This window comes from Triticum urartu, chromosome 5A (genome assembly GCF_056163025.1).
Source record: "Triticum urartu cultivar PI428250 chromosome 5A, HENAU_Tu73, whole genome shotgun sequence".
NCBI lineage: Eukaryota > Viridiplantae > Streptophyta > Magnoliopsida > Poales > Poaceae > Triticum > Triticum urartu.
This window is the reverse complement of record NC_141877.1, coordinates 687,147,808-687,168,160: the sequence shown is the minus strand read 5'-3', so window position 1 is coordinate 687,168,160 and position 20,353 is coordinate 687,147,808. Positions and strand designations below refer to the sequence as shown.

Sequence of the window (20,353 nt, the reverse complement as noted above, 5' to 3'; positions counted from 1 at the left end):
GAAAAGTGCGCAAACCTCTGCGGAGTGTATAAACTAATCATGGTTAGCTGCGTCCCCGGTTATGGACGTCTTGAGTATCTAGTACTTGAATTATCATGTGAATCTCATCATGTGACTTTAATTAATTCTGTTGGGTTTTAATGATGATGTTTAATTGGGATTGAGAGGGTGTCTACGCTCTCAATGTTTAACAACTACCATGATAGTTAAATAAAATTTATTCCTTTGTAGTAGGAAAAAATTGGCTTTACGCAAAACTGTAACCATAGAGCTTTTCACCAGCCATATATGCATGTAGTATAGCCTATTTCTGTTCAGTACTCTCTATGTGTTACATTGCCAGCATATTCCATGTGCTGACCCATTTTCGGGCTGCAACGTTCATGTTGCGGACTTTTCAGACGACGAGTAAGGAGCTTTAGGTCATGGTTATATACTCAGTGATGCCGTTGGAGTTGATGGACTCACTTATCTTCCAAGCCTTCCGCTGTTATCGTTATTAGATGACCTTAAGCCATATTATTTGTAATAAGTTCTCTTTTGAGACACTCGTTGTAATAAGTGTGTGATTGCTACTCTGTTATAAATCCTTCAAGTACTGTGCGTGTCAGCATTACTGATCCAGGGATGACACTGAAGCACAGAGATCAGACTGTTTGAGGTCTGGTCGCTATATGAAGGTCTCCACAAGGTATATTTGTTTCCAAGGAATTATGAGAAGTGCTTACTTTTTCGATCATTTTACCGTGCATTCTTCTTATACAGTGTATTTCAGGGTTCTTATACCATGTTGGTATTTACACAAAGTGCAATCTGATACCCAAAGATTTGACAGTCTTATTTAGACAATTTAGAGATTTTCCCCCTCTGTTAGTTGTTTCCTCTTCAAATTGAGGAAATAAATGTATTCTTAACAATCATGCTCCCATTCTCCACAATGGAATCGTTCATTATAGCCAACTAGGAGTATTAGTTTTTCTAATGGATAACTCTTTGGGTTCAAATACCTTTTTTCTCCTGCTGGTGATAATGAATATAGAAGGAGTTTGGCTCTGGAAAGTAAACACACATGTAAACTTAATTAAATCTCATTGTTATGGCAAACAGTATCTGAAATGCTAAGAAGTTGTGAGTGATGCCTACATGTATGAAGAAATAGGTGGATCATTTGTCCTTCTAACAAACAGGGTCATGTCAGATATTGAGATGATCCTTTGTCAAGATATATAAACCACTAGCAGATACTGAAACCAATGTTTGAGTTGTCCCTCTTAACAAACAGGGTAATGTCAGAGTATAAAATTCTGAAACCAATATTTCACTTAGCCATGCCCTTTAGCAGACAGCAATACGTGCACGTAGGAAACCTCACTTGTCTTGAGATGGATTGAATTTTATAGTAGCGTAGGTAGCCAAAGCTAGCTCGAATCACTGGATTGATTGATGGACTAGCAAGATATGCATATATGAAAGTTGATTGGGAGGCCATTGTCGACGCCGGAAGTAATAGCTGCCCGATGAATGCGCGGGAAGAGATCCCTGCGGAGCAATGGCGTCCACGAGCAGCTCTCATGGTCATGGGCGTGCGAGGAGCTTGCACAAGGAAAGGATGGCATGCAGCCAGCGACGGTCGACGCGGCCGCTAGGGTAGCCTGTCGAGTCTTGTCTAAATTAACCTTCATTTAACATGTTGTATTATATGATGTGAAAAAGATGCCATAGAATTTGTAGTTAAAATCATTTTGCAATAGTCGCGGTTCTGTAAATAAAAAATATATTCTATGTTTAAAATTCTATTACATGAATTTTATGGTTCCAGTTACATTTGTGCACTAGAGTGTGGCTGATCGTTGAAGCAATGGAGAAGAAAATGGTGAATTTTATAGTCATGATCCTGACAACTTATTTTACATAGACAATGGTGAGCCAAGCGATAGCACATCCTAGATGGACATTCAAGGGCGAGGAAAGAAGGAAGAATACACATTGTATTTCTACAAAATTGGGGTTGTAGAAACAGATGGATAGCATAGGCAACGTAGAAGAAAAAAAATTAATATTCTGTGGCAACGCATGGACATTCAGCTAGTAGATATTATAGGGAAAGAAGTTGTACGAGATGTGACAAAAGTAGCTCTAAGTAAACTTTTTCTAAAAACTTAGAGCATCTCCAACAGCCGCGCCAAAAGGCGCGCGCGATAAACCGAGTTTTTAGCGCGCGGGACGTTTTCGCGCGCTCCAGCGATGGCAGGAAACTAGCGCGCGAGAATCGTTTGCGCGCACGTGGAAAAAGGCGGCAGCTCGCACGCTATTTTTGGCGCACCGCTTCCGGCGCGCCTTTAAATTGTGGCGCTCGCCACACGGCTATTCCACACTCTCTCTTTCCTCTTCCGCTGCCACGCGTGCCTCCCCCGCTTCCTTGCTGCTTCCTCGCCGCTCCAGCGTCCCGCCACCGACACGCCACCATGCCGCCGAGGAGCATCGGGCTACCGCGGCGTCCGCCAGCGCCCCAACGGCTCGTACTACGCCGAGATCCGGTCCGGCGACGTCCGGCTCGGCCTCGGCACCTTCCTAACTGCGCACGAGGCCGCCCACGCATACGACGCGGCGGCGTGGCGCCTAGACAGGCTGCGTGCGCAGATGAACTTCCAGGACGTCCACACGCGCCAACAGACGCATGACGTCGCCCCTCCGCCTCGTCTTATCACGGACCAGGACCGTGCGGAGCACGCTCGGCGGCAGCACCGCCTCCTCATCGCTGAGGAGGACGAGCGGGCCATGGCGAAGTGGCGCCGGCGCCACCCGGAGGACGTCGCCGACGAGCAAGCTTACTGGGCGAAGCAGACGGCAAAGCGCCGCGCGGAACGGTTGGACAGGCGTCGGCGGAAGGCCCTGGCGTTATCGCAGTACGATATCGTTGAAGCAGGTGGGCAGTCGATCTTTACGGATAATGATCCTCGTTGGGACGACATGTGGCTCGATACCTCGGACCAGACGAGCGAGGATGATGATGATAATGACGAGTGGGAGTAGATTGTAGTTGCATTGCACTATCTAGTAGTTTTTTTATGTCGTTGGACCGTAGTTTTATCTATTTATGATGCGAAACTATGTAAAATATCTATGTATCGTTTTTACCTATGAATTTTTATTTAGTATCGTTTTTACTTAAAAAATATGTGCGCAATGTTCGGCTGTTGGAGCTACGCGCGCGCTGTATGTGAGCGTGGCTGCTAGAGCTATACGCACGCTAAATTTTAGCGCGGCTGCTGGAGCCAGCGCTGGCCGCCGTGCTTTTCCCTCCATTCCTTTATCTAAGGTGTATTATTTTCAGCACAGTGACCAAGGCATATAGTTATGTAGTAGATAGGACAAAATTACCCTTGTCTAATTTGTATATGAGCGGCAAGTAAATCATTTAGGCTAGAAAAGAAAGAGACACACAATCGGGAGAGAGATATTTTTTCTTTTCTTTCTCTACAAGGAGAGATACATGTAATCAGATGAGAGATACTTTTCTTTTTCTGAAGGGCCAAGATTGGAATTATGAGAAATTAGAACAAATGCACCTTACATTATAAAATTTTATAAAAAAGACAATACAACTTATATAAAGAAATTGAGGGAGTATTTTTTAGCGCGGCGCGCGTTGGGCTGGTGTTGGAGATGCTTTTAGCAAGTGGCAACTGAACCGAGGAGCGGCTAGGCCCATGAAGAGCCCACAACGTTTGCTTGCTAGAGTTAGGGTTCCACTTCCACCGCACCACCTCCCCTCCTCTCTCGCCCTCGCCCTCGCCCTCGCCGTCGCCGCCGCCGCCGCACAGCACAGCACAGCAGGGGGGGTTTGTTGGGTGGTGAAGGATGAGGCCGGTGTTCTGCGGCAACTTCGACTACGAGACGCGGCAATCGGACCTGGAGCGCCTCTTCTCAAAGTACGGACCCATCCGCCGCATCGACATGAAATCCGGTACGATTCTCCCTCCCCTGCCTGCCTGCCCTCTGCTCTGTGGATTATCACGCCATAAAATCTTCCCTGCTCTGCTCTGCTCTGCTCGTGTCCATAGATGATATTCAATTGCTCTGCTCTGTGTACTACCTACACTAGTATGCTCTGCTCTATGGATGAATGGATGAATGGATGAATGTTTCTACTGCCTGCAGGCTACGCCTTTGTCTACTTCCAAGACGAGCGCGATGCGGAGGATGCTATAAGGCGCCTTAGCAACGCCGAGTTTGGCCATACCAGCCGCAGGCTCTCCGTCGAATGGTCAAGGGTAACCTGCTCTTCTCTGTCTGTCTCTCTCTCTGTACCCTGATGATTTCGTTCGTGCTACAAGCAGACTCTTCTCCTCCTCTCATGCATGTCTCCCTTTCCTCCAGCAAGAGGAGCCGGTGCCCAAGAACCGCGACAGGCCTACAGGGGCTGATGCAAAGCCCACCAGGACGCTCTTTGTTATCAACTTTGACCCCATCCGCACCAAAGTCGTCGATATCGAGAGGCATTTTGAGCCCTACGGCAAGATTGCAAACATTCGTATCCGCAAGAACTTTGCTTTCGTGCAGTACGAGGCGCAGGAGGACGCCAGCGTAGCCGTCAACAAGACCGACAAGAGGTACTGCCCATCCTCCATCCAGTATCAACAAATCAACAAACAATGCTGCAAATCTTGTATGACTCTTTACTTGTTGCCAAGTGCATTTCCACTTTGCTCTACACTAGAGCCCTGGGCAGGCATGGCATTGCTGCTATTACTACTGCATCTAACAATGCACTGATTCTTCCGTCATTTCATTTGGGGTCCATAACATCTTCATACTGGATTCCCTCCCCCCCGACTAGTTAGGTTATTTCGCACTGTGCTGAGGTCTCAAATTCTCTGCTACATCATGTGACTGATGCAATACCTGACATGCATTTTCATATGATAATTGGATGGGCTTTGTTCTTACAATAATTATTTTTACATCAATACGAAAGCAAAACTGTTAGGTAGGCTGCAATTTTTAGGCCCTCAAATATTATCTGCGCGCTTGCTCCACTGAAGCACCGTCAAGTCATTAACTCTCCAATATCGTAGGAATGCTTACTCTGCTCCACTGAGCCATCGTCTAGTTCTGCTTCATGCACTTTGGCAAGTAGATTTGGTAACCAGTTATTCTTTTTGGGTCTTGAGCTAGTTTCATGTGGATGGCCTCAGTTTTGGTTTGCTGAATTTGCACTGTCATGCCACATGCAGTTGCAATTTCCCCTTGTAAATTTGTAGCTACTTTTCTAGGAATTGAAATTTGACCAAGTACGTTTGCTGCTGAAGCTTTTCTCATTGTCTATTCTGCTTCATATTATCTGCAACCCCCTCTTATATCATTCATAACATACATGGTGATTATTTTTGGGATAGTAGCTTCTAGGCTGTTCTTCCCATCAAGTCTGATGTATCTGTAAACTGTAATATTGTCGGCATCTTGCTTTGCTCGTGCAGACTTTTACGTCACATTTCTCATTGCTGGGTGTCATCCCTTCCTGTTTCTGTGCAGCACGATATTGGACAGGGTAGTGACGGTTGAATACGCCTTCCGGGATGATGACAATGAAAGAGATGACAGACATGGCAGTCCCAGGCGAGGCGGTGACAGATACGGCAGCCCGAGACGAGGGGGTGACAGATATGGCAGTCCCAGACGAGGCGGTGACAGATATGGCAGTCCAAAAAGAGCTGACCAGGGCAGGCGTCCCTACGTGCGCTCCCCTAGCCCTAGGTACCGAAGTCCAGATTACGATCGCCGTCCACGTAATTCTGGGTATGATCGCCGCGATGGAGCACCCTATGGTAGGAGCCGAAGCCCTGTGTATGATCATTATGAAAGAGGCAGGAGCCCCGGCTATGGTCGTTATTAGGTAAGAATACTGAGTGAGTTTCTGAAAGAAACCATTATTATTATTATTGTTATTATTATTGTTATTGTTGTTGTTGTTGTTGTTGTTGTTGTTGTTGTTGTTGTTGTTGTTTTTTACTACCTTTCCTAGCATATCTTTGAAGTGCTTATTCCGTTTGGCGGTGCTACATTTGATTTTCTATCCCGTTGGATGTTGTTGACCCACACTTTTCAGGGTGGATCGATTTCGAAGGATCACAAAGGAAGGAATCCCAGGGAGGAAGGAGGGTGCATACGCTCAGACCCTTTTTGTCCGTGTGCTAGAAGAGCGAGGGAAGTGAAGGGCAATGCAATGCTATTTTTTTCAGATCAACACCACCTTGTGTATTTGAGACGAATAGTTGATATCAGGTGGGATCAAGATGTTTTAAGCGATTGTTGGTCGAACTGGCATGGATGATGTACGCGGTTACGCCTCTTAATGGCCTCTTGACAAACTAATGACCTGACACTTTGGAGAAGTAGTTTGTTTGTTTGTTTGTTTGTTGTGATGATGGATCCCTGTATGGTATTGGTTTTGGTATTGGTATGCCTTCCAGTTGATTGACAATAAGATGTTAGTAACGCCCAAAATATGTATGTATTGGTTTTTGTTGCTGTGTTTGTTTGTTGTGGTCTGCCATCCATTTCCATTGGCTAATAATGAAAGTTAGCATGGCCTGGAGATTTGTTTTCCCAATGACCGATCAGAATTCATTTTCTAGATAAAATTCAGTTAGGTGGGGAAAAAGAAAAAGGGACTGAATTTATGTATCAGGCAGGCCATGCTGCTTACTGCTGTCTGCTCGGGAACTAAGACCATCTACAGCCGGACGACTCAAATCTGCGCCATTTGTCGCCAACCCTTTCTCCCCCAAGGTCCGTCCTGTCGCTGCACGCGAGGGAGGCCTGTGTGGTGGGTGTGGCCTCCATCCAAACACAACATGCACTCAAAATTCATAGTTTACTTTTGCAAGACCATGTATAGCTCGTGCCAAATTCAGTAGGGGGCCTTTCTAACATGTGGAGATTGATATCTGCAAGGGCTAGGCCAACACTGTCAACTGTATGTTTGTTTCTGAATATCAATCAAAATTATGGAGGAAATGCTACAATTATTCAAGGGAAAGTGATCCTGTGTCTTTTTTGTTGTTGTGTATTTATTATGCCTGCATTAAGCTACTGATTATCCATGGTTTTCACTGGTTATCTTTGTTTTAGGCTCATGGACCAGTTTCTGAGTTTTTTTTACAGCAAATAGACTTTATTTCTCATATGATGATCATGTCATTTACAAATAAATAAGAAACAAAGTCAGGGATTACATTCAGACACCAATGCAACGTCGGGTCCTAGATAAGAGTCCATTTGTTGCGTTGCCTCCACGCAAACGAGATATCAGATTCAATCTTCACATTGTTGCACCCCAAATTTGCCAACAAGTATATTCCATTTCTAATTGCCATGAGCTCCGCTGAATCAACATCTCGGATATGCAAAAGAAACCAAGTCGTTGCCGCTAGAAAGTCACGCCGTTCATCACGCACGACCAGTGGTGAGTCCAGGACGGAAGTGGAGGGTGGGCTCAAAGTTAACTGCGAAAAAATGAAACGTTCGTTTGAAGAAAAAACATCATCTCGTAATTCTTTTTTTTCAAATAAGCTGAGATTTTTCTAGATTACTACTGGAAACATGTACTCCCTCCGTTTCGAATTACTTGTCGCAGGTATGGATGTATCTAGATGTATTTTAGTTTTAGATACATCCATTTCTGCGACAAGTAATTTGGAACAGAGGGAGTAGTATTTACTGGAAGTTTTGAAAAAAAAATTGGAACCAAAATTTCAATCTGCTAGATAAATAGCCATTATCCCTCTGTCCAAATGTGCTCAAACTTTCCCAAATACTACTGGAAACATGTAGTTTTTACTGTAATTTGTTTGAATTTTTTGAAAATAAATAAATTTTGAGTCTGCTTAGCTAAAAGCCATTATCTCCCAATCCATTTGTCCAAATGTGCTCAAACTTTCCCAGAATACCACTAGAAACATGTAGCTTTCTTTCACATCCAAGATCAAACGCATGAGTTGAACAATATTTTGATTCTTTCTTTGCAAAGCTTGATATATATTATTTGTGTAGACATGATGCAAACTTACAGTAGACAATATGCAAAGACAATATTGAATTCGGAATCAAATTACCCACTGCTTTTGTTGCCAATTTGGTACAAGAGAGCTGCTAGCCTGTAGGTTGCAGAGTTGTTCAACTCCTCTTGACTCCGTTCACCATGCACCGAAGGTAAGCCAGTAGAACTCACTGGTGTAGAATTGGCCATTAGTCCTGGTTCGTAAGGGCCTTTAGTTCAGGTTTACCAACCGGGACTAAAGGGTCGGAACTAAAGCCCCTCTTTAGTCCCGGTTTGCCACGACCAGGGACCAAAGGCCCACCACGTGGCCTGGGCCCGGGCCGGGGGTTGGGGGTCCTTTAGTCCATCCCGGTTGGTGATACCACCCGGGACTAAAATGTTTAGGGGTTTATGCTTTATTTTTTCTTTTAATTTTGTGTTTTCCATTTAATTCTTTATCATTTCAAACATATTTTACGCTACTACATATTGTACATGTCATGCATATATAAATAGAATTTCTCGTAGAACCAATCATATATCATAGCATTTCTCGTACGACCATATGCGCGTGCACACACACACACACACACATATATATAGGGTAACGCTATTCTAAGCGTGAGTGTAGATTAGCTTATTCTACACCCCTAGTAACGCTATATACAAAATCTAGTAAACAATGTACAAATTGTAGTAATTTTGAAAATATTTTTTTTACTATCCAAGTTTGTAATTTACTATATTTTCAGAAAAATTACTATATTTTATATATTGCGTTACTACATTTTGTATGTATCGTTACTGGGGTGTAGAATAAGTTATTCTACACTCACGCTTAGTTTAGCATTACTATATATATATACACGTCAAACTCCCACTGAAGCTCGGTGGCGTCTCTTGTGTCTGACTCAGTGATACCTGCAACAGTGTTTGTAGTAATCTGTGAGCCACGGAGACTCAGTAATCCTATTACCCACTGTGTCAAAACTAACAAAGCTTAAGATGGGTATGGAAGGTTAAGTGGTGAGGTTGCAGCAAGCACTAAGCATTTGTATGATGGCTAACTTACGAATACAAGAATAAGATGAGAGACTATGCATACGGTCGCAAACTAGTACTAATCAAGAAGTGATCCTGTACTACTTACGTTGCAATCACAACCTGACCGTGTTCTCTTCCCGAACTTCATCGAAAAGAGACGATCACGGTTACACACGCGGTTAGTGTATGTTAAATGAGTTTAGTGTCAAGTTCACTACAACCGGATATCATAAATTTCTCATCTGCCACATAACTGCAGGCACGGCTCTTGAAAGATTTAACCATGCAGGGGTGTCCCAACTTAGTCCTTTATAAACTCTCAGGATCCGCAGCGGCAAATCTCCATCTCTGGACACCCCGATCAAACTCGGAATCCCGGTGCACAAGACGTTTCAACAATGGTAAAACAAAACCAGCAAGACCTCCCGACGTGCCGACACAACGACTGGAGCCGTGCGTATCTCGAAATCAGGCCACGATCGGATGGGACATCCTACGAGTAAAACCAATCCTTGAGTTTCCCAGAGGTGGCCCTGCAGTCTACCCGGTTTGGACCAACACTTATGAGGAGCACTAGCCTTGGTTTTTTATTAAGAATCCTCGGGTTAATTACTCCCTATGCAAATTTTAGTTGTTATTAGGCAAATTGTAAAACCAAAGTTGGGCCTTGCTGGAAGAGTTTTATTCAAAGCGAACTGTCAAGGGGCCCCATAAAACCCGACCGTGTTAGGAACGCAAAATCAAGGAACATAACACCGATATGTTGGAAAATAGGGCAGCAAGAGTGGAACAAAACACCAAGCAAAAGGCCAAGCCTTCCACCCTTTACCAAGTATATAGATGCATTAATTAAATAAGAGATATTGTGATATCCCATGATATCCATGTCCCAAAATGGAATAACCTGCACTGCACCTGCAACTAGCAACGCTATAAGAGGGGATGAGTAAGCGGTAACATAGCCAAACAACGGTTTGCTAGGAAGTCGGGTTAGAGGCTTATCATGGCAATTTGGGAGGCTTGATAAACAAGTGGTAGGTAGTGCGACACAACGATAGCAATGAACAACTAGCAATCAAAGATAGTAGTGATATCAGGGGTAATGATCATCTTGCCTGAATTGTCCTTAGTGGTATGGAAAACTTGCTCCTCGTGAACGTACTCGACAGGGTCCTCAGACTCGAACTCGTCTCCCGGTACTACCCACAAGAAAGAGCAAGCATACGATAAACAAACAAGGCATGGCAATGAACATATTCTACATGCAAGTCTATCATGAATGAATATGAAGAATTTTACGAAAGGGGCTACGGTTCTACTGGAACGAGGGACACGTCAACGGGAAGGAATCGATGGGGACAAGATGGATATGGGCAAAATCTTGGTAACCAAGTGAGGAATCCTGGACTAAGGGGTCCTCGGGCGTCTGGCCTGTTAGCCATGGGCCGGACTGATGGGCTGTGAAGATACGAAGACCGAAGACTGCACCCGTGTCCGGATGGGACTCTCCTTGGCGTGGAAGGCAAGCTTGGCGACCAAATATGTAGATTCCTTTCTTTGTAACCGACCTTGTGTAACCCTAGATCCTCCCGGTGTCTATATAAACCGGAGGACTTAGTCCAGAGGGGAGATTCCTTATCATAGTCATACAGGTTAGACTTCTAGGGTTTAGCCATTACAATCTCGTGGTAGATCAAATCTTGTAATACTCATACTCAACTCTTGTAATACTCATATTCATCAAGATCAATCAACTAGGACGTAGGGTATTACCTCCATAGAGAGGGCCCGAACCTGGGTAAACATCGTGCCCCTGTCTCCTGTTACCATCGACCTTAGACGCATAGTTCGGGACCCCCTACCCGAGATCTGCCGGTTTTGACACCGATATTGGTGCTTTCATTGATAGTTCCACTGTGCCGTCCGCAAAAGGTTTGATGGCCCCTTCAATCGTCAACAATGATGCTGTCCAAGGTGAGACCTTCCTACCTAGACAGATCTTCGTGTTCGGCAGCTTCGCACTACGGGCCAACTCGCTTGGCCATCTAGAGCAGATCGATAGCTACGCCCCTGGCCACCAGGTCAGATTTGGGAGCTTGAACTACGTTGCGGACATCCATGGAGACTTGATCTTCGCCGGATTCGAGACCGCGGCAACCGCTCCTGGCCACCCAGTGGACATGACCTAAATCTGTCATCGGACCGCATCCAGGAGATAGCTCCTGTAACCGCTCTGGCCTTAGATCCGGAGCAGACAGCGCCATCCAAGGACGGGAAGCTCAACCCCGCCACAGAGGCCACAGATTCCCCGGGTTGGAGCCGCGCATAGACTTGATCTCACACGACACCTGTGCCACGGGAACTCCAGACTCATCTCCGGTCATAAGTTCCGAACCATGTGAGCCCGCGGACGCCGAACTTGATCGTTTATCGATCTTCAAATTCAGCGCCGCAGACATCTTCCAGCACTCGCCCTTGGGCGACATGCTAAACTCATTAAAGAACCTGTCCTTGGGGGAGGACTCACAGCCGAACTATATCCGGTTCGAACTAGGGGCTGATGATGGAGAATTTTGCTTCCCACCCGCCACCCACTCCATAGCCACTGTTGAGGACTTAACCGACATGCTCGATTACGGCTCTGAAGACCTCGACAGTATAGACGACGATGTCGATGAGGAGCAGGGCCAAAACCCGCTGTTTACCGGACGTTGGACGGTCACTTCTTCATACGACATGTACATGGTGGATATACCTAAAGAAACTAATGACGATGACAAAGAAGATCCAGTCGAGGATAAACCTCATGAGACACAGCCTAGACGTCGGCGTCAGCAGTGCCTCTCTAAGTCACGTCATGCAAAAGACAACAATGCCGGCACTGGCGAAAACAACACCCCGGAGACCCTATTGAGGCAACGTCCGAACAGGATGAACGGGAAGACGGGCATGATAGCCCTGATGAACATGCCATACACGAAGACTCAGATGACAGTAATTATCTTCCGCTCTCTGAGGATGAGGAGAGCCTCAACGACGAGGATTTCATCATGCCTGAGGAACCTCTCGAGAAGGAACGCTTTAAACACTGGCTATTGGCCACTGCAAGGAGCCTGAAAAAGAAGCAGCAGCAGCTCCAAGCTGACCAAGACCTGCTCAACGGTAGATGTACAGACATCATAATAGCCGAAGAAGGCCTCAAGTGCACAACCAAGGGTTACCCGAAGCGCAGATTGCTACCTCAGCTCGATGAGGAGGCGCCTGAACCTGTACAACGTGGCCGGGACAATACGGTTAACCGACCACCATGCGGTCGGGATAAAGCGGCAGCTCAAGCCGAACAGCAGCCCGCTTCAACCCAAAGAAAAAAAAGAGATAAAAAAGCTCGGGATCATACATATGACCGTCGACAGGACCTGGCCAGTAGAGCAGAACATACCAGATCGATCTACGGATCACGAGGATGTGCCTCGATGTGCAACATCGGCTACCTATTCGAACGCAACAAGTCTAGTCACGACCGGGCCAAAAACTGCAGATGGACTCCATCTAAGCTATGTCGCGACGTGGCCTAATATAGAGGCGCCGCACACCCACTCTACTTCACTGACGAAGTAATGGAGCATGAATTCCCAGAAGGGTTTAAACTCGTGAATATTGAATCATACGACAGAATAACAGATCCCACGGTGTGGATTGAGGATTTCCTTCTCCATATCCACATGGCCCGTGGAGACGACCTTCATGCCATCAAATACCTCCCATTAAAACTCAAAGGACCAGCTCGACACTGGTTAAACAGTCTGCCTGAAAACTCAATTGGCAGTTGGGAGGAGTTGGAAGATGCCTTTCGTGATAACTTTCAAGTTACATATGTCCGGCCATCGGATGCCGATGACCTAAGTCACATTGTCCAGCAGCCCAGAGAGTCCGCCAGAAAGCTCTTGTAACACCCCGAGACCCATGTGCCAGGTGTCCTCCAGTTATTCGCTGTTGTTGCCTTGTCATTGCTTGCGTGTCATGCATCGCATATCATGTCATCATGTGCATTTCATTTGCATACATGTTCGTCTCATGCATCCGAGCATTTTCCCCGTTGTCCGTTTTGCAATCCGGCGCTCCTATGTCATCCGGTGTCCCTTTCTACCTCTTTTCGCATGCGGGTGTTAAACATTTTCGGATTGGACCGAGACTTGCCAAGCGGCCTTGGTTTACTACCAGTAGACCGCCTGTCAAATTTCGTGCCATTTGGACTTCGTTTGATACTCCAACGGTTAACCGAGGGACCGAAAAGGCCTCATGTGTGTTGCAGCCTAACACCCCTCCAAAGTGGCCCAAAACCCACCTAAACCTCCTCCATCATCCCGGTCATTCGATCACGATCGCGTGGCCGAAAACCGCACCTCATTTGGAGCTTCCTAGCTCCCTCTACCTATAAATATGTGATCCCCTTCGAAATTCGCGGTGCAAACCCTACCCTAACTCTCCCCGCCGCCGCCGGACATTTCTTCCACCGCGCCGGACACGTCCGTTTCGCCGTCCACTGCCACGTGTCGCTCCGCGACTGGCCGAGCCGACGCGCCGGCGCGCCCACATGGCCGCGGCCCGCTCGGGCCCGCAACCGCGCCCCGCGCCCCGCCGGAGCTGCTCACCGCCGCCGCGCCCTCGCCGGCCGGAGCAAGCTCCACCGCGGCCGGTCCGCGCCTTGCCGGCCCACGCCTCCTCCGCCTCCTCCGTGGCTCCCCATCACCGCTCGGCTCCCCGCCGGCCGGATCCGGCGAGATCGGGCCTGGGAGCACCTCGCCGCCCCTCTTCCCACCGACTCCGGCGAACTACGAACGCCGGCGAACCTCGGGCCGTGTGTAGCTACAGTACCCGTCAGATCTGGATCCAGATCCGGTTGACTTTCTTCCTGAAACCCTAATTATTTTGCAATCTTCGTCATGTCATAACTCATCACCCGTTGCTCTGATTTGTGCGCGTAGCATATCAAAATGTTCGTCTCGACGAGTACATCATTTAATCTCATTGCATCATTTCATTTGAGCTCTTCTTGATGCCCGAAATGCTGTTGGAAGAGGGCTATGTGATGATTATTTCAGATCTGTTTCAGCAAATGGCATTTTGTCATTTTTGCCATGATTAATGTGGGCATGCTATGATCCTGAGCTCTACATGTGTTTTGTTATATGCCATGCCATCTTTACAGGGGTGTATGCCATGTATTTTTGTGATATTCATGGTGACTAGCACAAGCATGCAAAGTAGCTTACTCAATGAAGCTGATTTCAGGGACTTAGAATTTCACCAAGTCCTTGCCCTGTCCTTATTTTTATGCCATTTGTTCATGTTGTTTCCTAGTGATCCGTGCCTCTTTTGAGATGATCACTATGGATGTTTTGTTAATATTGTGGTGCTCTATCCATCCATGTCTTTGTTTGCATTTATGGAGCACCCTAGCTTGAGTCAATCGAGCTCTACTTTTGCTATAAAATGTTCCTGGCAGATTGTTAACATGTTTAGCGATTTTGCCGAGGTTGTTGCTATTGATCCGTGCATGCTATGTTGTTGTTCTTGCCATCTCTAGCTTCTATGCCATGTCTTCTTGCGGGGTGTATGATTAGATTATCATGCCATGCTTTGTAGTGAGTGCATCGAGCTCGTAAACATGCCTACTCGTTATCTGTTTTTGCCATGCTCCAGTTTTTCACTAAGTCTGAATCTATTTATGTTTTGCTATGTTCTCATGCTTGCAATTGTATTTTCTGATCCCTTTTGGCTCATGGTCACTAAGGGACTTTTGTTATATGCTTTGAGTAGCTTCATGCCATGCCTTGCTTTGCCAAGATATGTTCCTATAGCATGTAGTTATCATGCTCTAAAGATTGCTTCCTGATGATAAATTCCAGACTTCTTGTTAATTTCACTAAGTCTGTAACCTGTTATCATTTTCATTTTTTGCCATGCTTGTTTGAACCTGCTATTGAGTGAATTAGCTGTAGCTCAGTGTTCATCTTTTGTCAAGCATCATGAGTGGACCCCTGCCATGTATTTTGTTGCTATGTTGGAGTGCTGTAGCATATTTATCTTGATGCATTTAGATGGCTACTTGCTATTAATCGCAGACCGGTGCCATACTTGTTTTGCTGGCCATTTTCAAACCGTGCATCCGATTCCGGTGATCTTTATATCGATTTCAACCGAAATCATCTCCTCTATCCAGTGGCACTCTTGGATTTCCATGTTGAGGCCAGGTTCAATCATTCCTTTCCAAATCATGCATATGCATCACATACCGCATCCTGCATATCATGCCATGTTCATGTGTTGGTTGTTTACTATGTCGTGTGCTTCTTTCTGGTGTTTCTTCTTCAGGTTGGTTCCGATAATGTCGCGTTTGTGAGGACCCGTTCGACTACGTCCGTTTGTCTTCTTCATGGACTCGTTCTTCTTCCTTGCGAGATCTCAGGCAAGATGACCATACCCTCAAAATCACTTCTATCTTTGCTTGCTAGTTGCTCGCTCTTTTGCTATGCCTATGCTGCGATACCTACCACTTGCTTATCATGCCTCCCATATTGTTAAACCAAGCCTCTAACCCACCTTTTCCTAGCAAACCGATGTTTGGCTATGTTACCGCTTTGCTCAGCCCCTCTTATAGCGTTGTTAGTTGCAGGTGAAGATTGGAGCTTGTTCCATGTTTGGAACATGGTTATTTTGTTGGGATATCACAATATCTTTTATTATATTAATGCATCTATATACTTGGTAAAGGGTGGAAGGCTCGGCCTTATGCCTGGTGTTTTGTTCCACTCTTGCCGCCCTAGTTTCCGTCATATCGGTGTTATGTTCCCGGATTTTGCGTTCGTTACACGGTTGGGTTATAATGGGAACCCCTTGACAGTTCGCCTTGAATAAAACTCCTCCAGCAAGGCCCAACATTGGTTTTACCATTTGCCACCTAGCCTTTTCTTTCCCTTGGGTAGGCCTGCCCAAGGGTCATCTTTATTAAACCCCCCGGGCCAGTGCTCCTCTGAGTGTTGGTCCAAACTGAGCGATGTCCGGAGCTACCAGGGGCAACTCTGGGCTGGCCCACCCGGCGTCTGGCTCATCCGGTGTGCCCTGAGAACGAGATATGTGCAGCTCCTATCGGGATTTGTCGGCACATCTGGGTGGCTTTGCTGGTCTTGTTTTACCATTGTCGAAATGTCTTGTAACCGGGATTCCGAGCCTGATCGGGTCTTCCTGGGAGAAGGAATATCCTTCGTTGACCGTGAGAGCTTGTGATGGGCTAAGTTGGGACACCCCTGCAGGGATTTGAACTTTCGAAAGCCGTACCCGCGGTTATGGGCAAATGGGAATTTGTTAATGTCCGGTTGTAGAAAACCTGAAACTTATCTTAATTAAAATGCATCAACCGCGTGTGTAACCGTGATGGTCTCTTTCCGGCGGAGTTCGGGAAGTGAACACGGTGTTGGAGTTATGCTTGACGTAGGTTGTTCTAGGATCACTTCTTGATTATAGATTCTCGACCATGCTTTTGCCTTCTCTTCTCGCTCTCATTTGCGTATGTTAGCCACCATATATGCTAGTCGCCTGCTGCAGCTCCACCTCATACCTTTTACCCTCCTATAAGCTTAAATAGTCTTGAACGCGAGGGTGTGAGATTGCTGAGTCCCCGTGACTCACAGATACTTCCAAAACCAGTTTGCAGGTGCCGATGATACTGTGCAGGTGACGCAACCGAGCTCAAGGAGGAGCCCGATGAAGACTTTGTTCGTTGGGTTGTTTCGTTCTAGTTGATCAGTAGTGGAGCCGAGTTGGGACAATCGGGGATCTGCGTAGCAGTTGGGGTAGTCTTCTTTTATTTTGGTTCCGTAGTCGGACCTTGTGTGTATCTGGATGATGTAATGCTTTATTCATGTATTGTGTGAAGTTGCGATTGTAAGCCAACTATGTATCTTATTCCCTTATTGTATTACATGGGTTGTTGTGATGATTACCTCACTTGCGACTTTGCTTTCAATGCGGTTATGCCTCTAAGTCGTGCTTCGACACGTGGGAGATATAGCCGCATCGAGGGCGTTACAGCTCTGGACTAGGTTTTTAGTTAAAAAGAACCAAATTGTTGACTGTCCGAACGCGGAAGCCCTCGCGGCATTCAAACACAACGTCCGGGACGAGTGGCTTGCCCGCCACCTCAGTCAGGAAAAACCAAAGTCTATGTCAGCCCTTACCGCTCTATTGACCCGCTTTTGTGCGGGAGAACATAGCTAGCTCGCCCGTAGAAGCAATAGCGCCAGCGATCTGGGCACCTCCAAAGTGCGGGACGGTAATGGAAAGCCACGACGCAATAAAAACAAACGTCGCAATAGTAATGAGGGCACACAGGACACAACGGTCAACACTGGATTTAGCAGCCACAAACCCGGCCAATGGAAAAAGCCATTTATGGCAAACGAAGACGGGCCATCCAATTTAGACAAAATATTGGATAGGCCCTGCCAGATCCATGGCCACCCCAATAAACTAGCTAATCACACCAACATAAGCTGTTGGGTCTTCAAACAGGCCGGCAAGTTAAATGCCGAACACAAGGGGAAGAGGCCGCCTGACGATAGCGACGATGAACAGGCTCACCAACCGAACAACGGGGGTCAGAAGCAGTTTCCCCCCGACGCAAAAACAGTAAGCATGGTATATGTGACACACACCCCTAGAGGTGAGCGCACGAAACACTCCCTCCGTACAGGAGATCATACTACGGCTACCTCAGCCAAACTAAGCAGCGGCCTTGTCACGCCGCATACCATGTCGGCCATCATGCCGCCTGTCTCCATTCAACATGACCGATCAATGTTCATATTGGACTAGCAATTCGGCTTCCGCCGTTCGCCTAATATGCCTTCAAAGTGGGTACCGCGCATACATAATTATGCACTTGAAATACCCTGGGCATCGGCGGAAGCACAATGAGGGTGGACCTGCAAACCCCTATAAGCCTACTTTTCTAACTGCCCTTTTCCTTTTTTCCCTCTACAGGTAGCTCAAGGGCCGGTCACCCCGAGGACTCTAACAGAGTTCGAGTTCGTACAATCACCCAAGGGTTATTCCTGTCAAGGAATCCCTTAATCAAGGAAAGGCGGCGCAGACGTGCGAGAGGAGGTCCAAAATAACTTTTTGCAGACCGCGCTCTCTATTCTGAGCCTGTAAAGTGCCTTTTCCTCAGCCTTCGACCCCTGGCATGTCAAATATCCAGAGTCCAGGCTTTGTTATCTATATAATAATTGGCATATCACTCAGCTCCCAGTAAAAGTAACCAGTGTCCAATATTGACTTTTTCCTAATCGATCCGAATTTTTTCTCCTGCGGTTGTTTTACACACACACCTCGACATAACCCGCCAGGGGCTCGGTATGGGAACAAATGAGTTGCTGGCAAGTCCGAACAGCTTTATAGCATACTTCGGCGTTGCGAGTTTGGCCTTATATGCATCAGCTCCGAATCATGTCTTGGGTCAATAGTTGGGTTGCCCGGCTCCTGTGCTTGCTACCCTACGTTCCGCTCTATCGGCTAGGGTAGTAAAGGGAGAACTACTGCGATTGTGCTTCTGGTTCATCTGGTCAAGCACCTCAGTAGAGAAAGCCGAAAACTGACTGTCATGATGCGGCGAGAGCTGGTCAACCACCGGACGACTTATCAGAATCTTTAGCGATTCTCTCCGTGTCATACGAAGGATCTTTTTCAGATCATTTTTTGCAATGCATCTTATTAAAAATAAGCCGCGTATATACCAGTCACCACTAGGAAAAGGGCTATAGATGAAATGGATACTAATGGCACACCTAACATGTGGTGCACCACTACAATATAGCAGTGGCGCACCATGTGCAGGTGCGCCATTAGTGTGGAAGACACTAATGGTGCACCAGATACATGGTGCGCCACTAGTAACAATTTTTTTCTTCATTTTTTCAAACATACTAATGGCGCATCATGTAGACAGTGCGCCATTACTAGTTAAAACTAATAATGGCGCACTGTCCACAGGTGCACCATTACTAAGTTCCCCCCTAGCTAATGGCGCACCGCCAGGGGGTGCGCCATTAGTAATCTTCCCCCTAGCTAATTCGCCCGATCCCTTCGTCCCTCCCTCCACTTCCCCCCCTCGCTCCACACCCACTGCGCCGCCGCCCCACCCACGTCGCCGCCGTCGCCGACAGCCTCCCCGCGTCGGCCCCTGCACTACGCCACCTCTACCTCAGCCCGGGCACGGGGTGCAGGACGACGACCGTGGCCGCCGGCCTCCCCACGACCAACCGAGGCATCCCTGCATCCCTTCGATGCCGCCGCCGCCGCCGCCGACCCCAACCCCGACCCCAACCCCTCCGGCGACCGGCCGCGCCCGCCTAGGTACCTCTCCTCCTTCTTCCTCCCTCTCCACCCTTCCTCCGCATTCCCTTCCCATGAATGATTTTAGCACCACACATACTGTTCCCCTGTCCATGAATGATTATTCAGAGAACAGTAAGGTTTTTGATTTTTTAGTAAGTGTTTGTGTTAGTGACAGGTACAATGACAAATCAAACATTCATATATTGTGCTTACAATCTGAACATAGTCGTGTATCATGTCTTGATAAATAGTTCCATCTGGCATCAGATTCATAGTGTCGTCATACGGCACATCAAATTCTATTAAGATAGTGAATTTTTTAATCAAATGCAAGTGCAAGGAAAATTTAGATTAAGACTTCATATGCATCTGACTGAATCATACCAGTCTGGCAATATCCCAAATTGTAAGGGAACGATTCCTTATCAAATGCTGGATATTCTTTGGCATGAAACCTGCTTCAGAAAATAATCAACATGGCTTGACCTAACAACTAACACACTGTTTCAGGGAGACATAATATTTCTAGTGGCATAGTAAAGATCATCTCTCAACGGAAACAATCTTTTCACAATCCTATGATCAAAATGCTTAGTCCTACCTATCTAACTAGACTAACAAGACCCCGCAAAAGAAGGACCTCGACTAACAAGAGCTTAGAAAGTCGTATCTCCATTTTACTTTCTCCAAGAGGTAGCTAACTTCTATTTTAAGTTTGCAAGCAATTAATTTTATGCTGTAAGTACAGATTGGCATGCTAAACTCAACAAATTGTGATGCTACCAAACCTGCCCAGATCATAAAAACTGTTGTGTTATAGTTATCGAAAATAAGCTTGAATCTTAACAATAAGCAGTACACTTGCTCAGAGTT

The 20,353-nt window shown here is 46.5% G+C and overlaps 2 protein-coding genes across 3 annotated transcripts; both read left to right on the top strand.

The window, feature by feature from the left end:
- Positions 1-1,521: 1,521 nt before the first annotated feature.
- Positions 1,522-3,033, top strand: LOC147974205 (uncharacterized). The gene is made up of 3 exons (XM_087524946.1): positions 1,522-1,647; positions 1,820-1,873; positions 2,443-3,033. Exons 1-3 carry the CDS (start codon positions 1,522-1,524, stop codon positions 3,031-3,033), a joined length of 771 nt encoding a protein of 256 aa, XP_087381072.1.
- Positions 3,034-3,701: 668 nt separating this feature from the next.
- On the top strand, positions 3,702-6,458 carry LOC125530153 (serine/arginine-rich splicing factor RS31-like). Of its 2 annotated transcripts, none has more exons than XM_048694556.2 (5): positions 3,702-3,967; positions 4,162-4,274; positions 4,381-4,613; positions 5,536-5,896; positions 6,128-6,458. In XM_048694556.2, exons 1-4 carry the CDS (start codon positions 3,862-3,864, stop codon positions 5,894-5,896), a joined length of 813 nt encoding a protein of 270 aa, XP_048550513.1. In that variant the 5' UTR covers positions 3,702-3,861; the 3' UTR covers positions 6,128-6,458. The 2 variants fall into 2 exon arrangements, with proteins under 2 accessions (XP_048550513.1, XP_048550512.1); XM_048694555.2 differs by having other exon boundaries at positions 6,110-6,458.
- Positions 6,459-20,353: the final 13,895 nt, after the last annotated feature.

Excerpts from the sequence above, each read along its gene's own strand:
- LOC147974205 (XM_087524946.1), top strand. The coding sequence starts at position 1,522 with ATGCGCGGGAAGAGATCCCTGCGGAGCAATGGCGTCCACGAGCAGCTC. Across the intron at positions 1,648-1,819 it reads CGGTCGACGCGGCCGCTAGG|TTACATTTGTGCACTAGAGT; the intron begins GTAGCCTGTCGA and ends TTATGGTTCCAG. Across the intron at positions 1,874-2,442 it reads AAGCAATGGAGAAGAAAATG|CGTCCCGCCACCGACACGCC; the intron begins GTGAATTTTATA and ends TCGCCGCTCCAG.
- LOC125530153 (XM_048694556.2), top strand. The coding sequence starts at position 3,862 with ATGAGGCCGGTGTTCTGCGGCAACTTCGACTACGAGACGCGGCAATCG. Across the intron at positions 4,275-4,380 it reads TCTCCGTCGAATGGTCAAGG|CAAGAGGAGCCGGTGCCCAA; the intron begins GTAACCTGCTCT and ends CCTTTCCTCCAG. Across the intron at positions 4,614-5,535 it reads GTCAACAAGACCGACAAGAG|CACGATATTGGACAGGGTAG; the intron begins GTACTGCCCATC and ends GTTTCTGTGCAG.